We start from the raw sequence: 5,880 nt of genomic DNA on the forward strand, positions 1-5,880 counted from the left end.
CTAACCCCGCTTGTCACAATTTCATGTGTGTTTGTATTTATGTTCTGATATATTGCTTAGCAGCACAGATTTGTTACACTGGAGATAACACTGTCCATGTAGAGTTGCGTGGTGTAAAGCAAATGCATGCAATTTACTTTTATATTGAGGCTTACTTGTAGGCCTGGATGACCTGTTTCACCTTTTCTTCAGTTGATTAATGACTGTTCAATATCTTCACTAATGATCTGAATGATGGGTAGAGTGTACCCTCAGGAAGTTTGCAGATGATGCAGAGCTGAGAAAGTGGCAGATTCACTGGAAGATTATTCTGTTGTCCAAAGGGACCTGGACAGGTTGGAGAAACGGCCTAATGGGAACTTCATGAAGTTCAACAAAGGGATATACAACATTCTACACCTGTCATGAAGGAATTTAGTAACTCTTAAGTCCTCCAGGTGGGAAGCAGGTCTGGAGAAAAAGCCTTGGGAATCCTAGTGGACACCAAGTTGACCATGAGCTAGCCATGTGGCCTTGCCACTAAGAAGGCTAGCAGCATTCCTGGGTGCATCAGTCAAAGTATTGCCAACAATTTAAAGGAGGTAGTCTTTTTCCCCTGTTCGATCCAAGTGAAGGTGGGCCTGGGGTACTGGGTCCAGTTCTAGGCTTCACAGTACAGGAGAGACCTGGATGTACTGAAGGGATTCCAGTGTAGGGCCACAAAGATGCTGAAGGGCCTGGAGTACCTCTTCTATGAAATAGCTGGCAGTGTTTAGCTGAGAAACTTTCAGGCTTAACAAACATTTCAACAAATTATGTAAATACTTAAATGGAGGATACAAAGAAGACAGACTGAGGCTCCTTCCAATGGTGCTCAGTGCCAAGACAAGAGACAAATGGCACAACCTGGAAAACAAGACATTCCGTCTAAGTATCAGAAAGCACCTCTGTGCTGTGTGGATCACAGAGAGCTGGCATAGGCTGCCCAGAGATGTGCTGGAGTCTCCTCATTGGAGATCTTCAAAGCCAACTGGATGTGGTCCTGGAAAGCAGCTCTGGTGGCCCTGCTGGAGCAAGTGGATAAGAGCAGATAGCCTGCAAAGGTCCTTTCCAATCTCAACCATTCTCTGATTCTGTAACTAAGATGACAGCAATTTGTTGGCTTTCGGTCTAGATTCTCATTTTGTGGGAAGGGAATAGGATTCAATTACAACATTTAAGTTATGTGTGATTGGTCAAGGTGTGCGCACTGAATGATGTGGAGTTATAGGACAGGAGGCAATGACCTTTAGTTGTGCCAGGGGAAGGTTCAGGTTGCATATTGGGAAAAGTTTCCTCTCAGAAAGAGCAGTCTGGCACTGGAACAGATTGCCCAGGAAGGTGGTGGATTCACCATCCTTGGAGGTGTTCAAGAAAAGGTTAGATGTGGTACTGAGTGACATGGTGTAGAGCAGTCACAGGCATGGGTTGACAGTTGGACTAGATTATCTTCCAACCTTAATGATGCCATGATTCTATGAAATGAGGAGGTCAGGCAAGGTCATAATCACAGAAGAATACTCATGGAGGTGTCCCATGGTCATTGACTTTTGATATAAGATACAGTTGTAGTTTTAAAGGAGGAATCTCCGTTCTGCTTCTCTTGTGGCCATATGTGAACACATTCTCTGAAGTCTCATGTGACTCCTTTTTGCATTGAGGAGAAAATCAGTAAAACAGATTGTGCCTGTGCAGCAAAATTGTTACTTCCAACAATGTCACTATTTTCAATGCATCTGATAGATATCATAGTGTCTGATCAAAAATTAGCATTACTTTTTGTTAGAAAAGATCATGCACATACTAGATGGAAGAAATGGCAGAAAAGCTGGTCTGTTCAGTAGCTGACACGTAAGCATGAGTGGTGCTGGAATTTTTTTCTAGGATTTCTCTGAAGACTATCAGGCTTTTAGGAGTTGTTTTTCAGAAGACAAAATGCATATTGTATGAATGAATAGCAGAGTTGTTCCTGATGTCCTTTTGTTCTAGAAAATATCCTGTTAAATATTAAAAAAAAATGAAATAGAAGGAGTGGAAATTCCACTAAAGTTTAAACCAGTAAACAGTAGCTATTTGGGGAGTGATTAATCACACAAAAGCTGATGTATTGACTGCTTTTAACATATCAAGATCTGGTTATCTATGCCAGCCCAAAATTTCAGATACCAGATACTCTGGCATGTAGATATGGACTTGTTGTGGTCAGTGAACAATTCTGTCAAGTGTTACCCACACCTACTGGATGATATAAAAGTTGAAGGTCTCTGGAGTTTTCTTGAGTTCCTATCCTCCACAGCCTCTTGTTGAAGGAAAAATGAAGGCATTTGTAAGTATACACATTTTTATTCAATTTATATTATAGTATGTTCATTTTAAAATTAAAATATAGAAAAGAAGATGTTCTGAGTAGTGGTGCAGTACTGGGACTAACAGGATCTATGTATTTGGGGTTTTTTTTGGTTGTTCATTGGGAAATCTCCCCGAAGTCAGTAAGAACATTATTTCAGTGGAGGATGTAGGACCTGATCACAGTTCAAAACAGGGATTTAGTAATGATTAAATAATTCCAATTGTGGAGACAAATTAAGAAGTAACCTGCAATGTGACTTTGAAAGATGCAAATAATGCCACTGTTGTTCTGCATTTTTACTATTAGAAGCAAAAAAAGCTAATGTCAGTAATATTACAATGCAGAACTGTGATTGCTTTCAACTAGCACACATTTGGAGAGGGTAGTATTTCAAAGTGACAGCATAGCTGCTCACCTCAGTTTATGAGCTGAATTTTTTGTCTCGCCTTGTTCATTGATATGGCACTGCCCAGTGTTTCCGTTGAGTGAAATGCTCATTCCTCTTGTTACAGGCTGCAATTTTCATTTTGCTGGGAGTCTTCTGGACTCAAAGTTCTGCATTGGAGGTAAGTAAACTGGCAAGCTTACTGGTGCATGTACTTTAAAATGCATTAGATTGATGGGAAGGGAGGAATATAATAGGAAGAATGGAAGAAATTAAAATAATGCCTACTGCCAAGCACAGAATAAGTAGCTTTAATCAAAGATGACAAGAAGCAAAAAGACAAAGAGGCAGTTCTGCACAGCTGTATAGTAGCAAGAAATATAGGCAACATAGGTCCCCTTGGCTCAGCCTGAAGTTGAAAGACTCTTGCAGCCTTCTCTGCTGCCATGTACAACAATGTAATATAAATATAATAATAAATATAACATAATTCTCCTTGGGCTGTGGCGTGGGTCTGTCCCCTCCCCTCTCACCATGACTCAACCACTACCACAATTAGTCCCCATGTCAAGTGCCTCCTGAGATTCCTAGAGAGTTAGAGGGTTTCACATTTATATGAAGCAATCATGCTTATTGGCATATATTCTTGGTTTATGCTGTGTCTTTAAAAGTGCAAACCAGATGAACAATGGTTTTATGCTTTTTACCAAAGAGTTATCTCCTGCCGGGACCTAATAATGAATATGTCACTGGGTCTATGACCATTGACAACAAGAAGAACTATGCTGATGTCCATGTCCGATCTGGCATGTACTCCTCTGACACCATTTTTGACTACCAGCACGTAAGTAAATCTAAGAATCTGCCTAGAATCTAACAATCTCTATGAAGATGTTTGTAAATTCAGATAAGTTGTATTGGTGTGCTTTCATTGTGAATTGCCCTGAAATACAGTTTCTTTGAAGACTCCCCTCTCTTCTCCTCTTATGTAATTTCTTTTTCACACATATGATGATGCATTTTTATGAGACTTGTGATGACATGGTGGTCACTTGTGAAAGTGAGAAGGCTGTCACTGACCTCAGTGCAAGAGAGTCAAGAAATGGCTGCCATCACTTGTATATTGCAAATGGAGCAGGAATCCATGGGAAAAGAGCACTCAACTCTTACAGACAGACATTGAATTCTCTTTTATTCCCCATAGGTGAAAATGCAAAGAAGTCATTCTACAGTAGTCACTGTAACCACCTTATGTTTCTTCTAAATGGCCCTATAGAGGAGAAAGAATCAACAAACATTAGTGGTAGCCATTTTTAGTGAATTAGTTTTTATTTTATTTTATTTTGTTTTATTTTATTTTATTTTATTTTATTTTATTTTGTTTTATTTTATTTTATTTTATTTTATTTTTTATCACAGGGATATATTGCAACAAGGCTGTTTGCACGACATGCTTGTTTCATCATGAAAATTGATAGAGCTTCCATCCCTGAGCTGCAAGAGATTGGACGCCAGGCTTTTGAGAGACAGGTAATTTTGTAGAAAAAGTCATTCTGTATACAAAAAAATGTCTAGTGTGTGCAAGCTACAGGGCTCTAAGAAGACCTGCTGTTCTTAGGAATGCCTACTAGTGGTTAGCCATGATGGAACAGATCTGACAAAATAAAACTTCAAGGAAATATCACACAGAACATGTCAATATTTTGGGTTTGACATCATTTGAAATAGTTTCATTTGCAGAACAGAATTCAGAAATCAATTTACTTTGACTGAACTGTGATTTTTCTGGCACAACTTATGACAGTCCAACAGTAGCACATTTGCTATTGCACTTCTTATGGCACCCTTATGGACTGGGAGGATTAATGTATTTGGAAACTGCTTGACTATGCAGTCAATTAACAATTTATTAAGTATCAATACAACTCAGCTTAACTGTATTGATAGAAATAGTATCTTGTGAAATTTGTTTCTGAACAGGTTGGAAAAAATATTTTAAAAATGTATTCCTTAGCTAAAGCTTTGTATGAGACAAAGATATTAGATTTAGGGATTTTTCTCAAAGGGTACCTCAGACACATGAAACCAAAGTTAGGCTACTAATGACATCTACTATTTTCTCCTTAGACTATGAGGAAAATTTATTCTCCACGAGTTATGTGGGTACAGTTTCAACCCGGTAATGCCATGTTTGGGAGCATCAGAGAGTGGCTTCGCTATGGTAAACCCATTGAGCAACTCTGCAAGGGTCTACCTCTCTACAAGCTTACAAGGATTGAACGTAAGTAGGAAAAAGAAAACATTTTTGCCTTTAAAACTAAGTTCATATGGCAACTTTGAGAGGCAGGGACATATTGTCCCATTTTGGAGAGGGGGAGTAAACTGCTTGGCAAAATTGAAAGAGTAAGGCTCCAGGATGCTTTGGAAAATCTATTAAAGCATGTTTTGCCATCATTTGGCATCTGAATATCTAGTACAGCTGTTCCAAAGTGGTTTGTCTAGTGTCACAGAGGACTCAGTTGTATCCAATGGTATGTATGGTGGTCCCACAGTGATACCTGCTGAATACTGTGACTGGAAATGAGGAGTCCAAGGATGATTTAAAGCCATATAAATGGCTTAAATTCCTTTCTTTGTGTTACACCATAAAAATTTTCTACAGTGTTCACTGAGACCAGCAGGAGACTTGAACAATGACTAGGGATTGTGTTTATGTGTTTAACAGAGTCTTCCTTGGTGGACACAGGAATCTCGTCACTGAAAATATTTTCATTTTTTTGTTTTTGTTTTAGCACTGACTAATTCCAACGGCTGTGCCAGTGCAGGAATTCCATCCATTTTGGGCTTTAACATCTGTGAGAAACTCAGAGAGAACTACTGATCTGGACAGTCCTTCTGCTTGGAAGTGGCTCATTTCTCTATGTGCTTCTCTGATGGTACACATGTTCTTAAAATGGAAGAAAACAAAATCAATTTACCTGTCCTGAGCTTTGGAAGCAACAAACATATGCTCTACAAATAAAGATAATGTAGTAATTCAAATGCTTTGTCTTCTTACTTCATTTGAAAGTGGAACAGAACTAGGACTTCCTAGAGATTTTCCTCCAGAAAAGATGTGTTTTGCTTT

The 5,880-nt window shown here is 39.0% G+C and overlaps 1 protein-coding gene across 1 annotated transcript; it reads left to right on the plus strand.

Annotated features, from left to right (window-relative positions):
- The first annotated feature begins 2,091 nt into the window (after positions 1 to 2,091).
- Positions 2,092 to 5,634, plus strand: GKN2 (gastrokine 2). The gene is made up of 6 exons (XM_048928283.1): positions 2,092 to 2,344; positions 2,881 to 2,934; positions 3,466 to 3,597; positions 4,173 to 4,283; positions 4,881 to 5,034; positions 5,546 to 5,634. The coding sequence occupies exons 1-6, from the start codon at positions 2,333 to 2,335 to the stop codon at positions 5,632 to 5,634; spliced, it is 552 nt and encodes a 183-aa protein (XP_048784240.1). The 5' UTR covers positions 2,092 to 2,332.
- Positions 5,635 to 5,880: the final 246 nt, after the last annotated feature.

This window comes from Lagopus muta, chromosome 27, assembly GCF_023343835.1.
Source record: "Lagopus muta isolate bLagMut1 chromosome 27, bLagMut1 primary, whole genome shotgun sequence".
Classification (NCBI taxonomy): Eukaryota; Metazoa; Chordata; class Aves; order Galliformes; family Phasianidae; genus Lagopus; species Lagopus muta.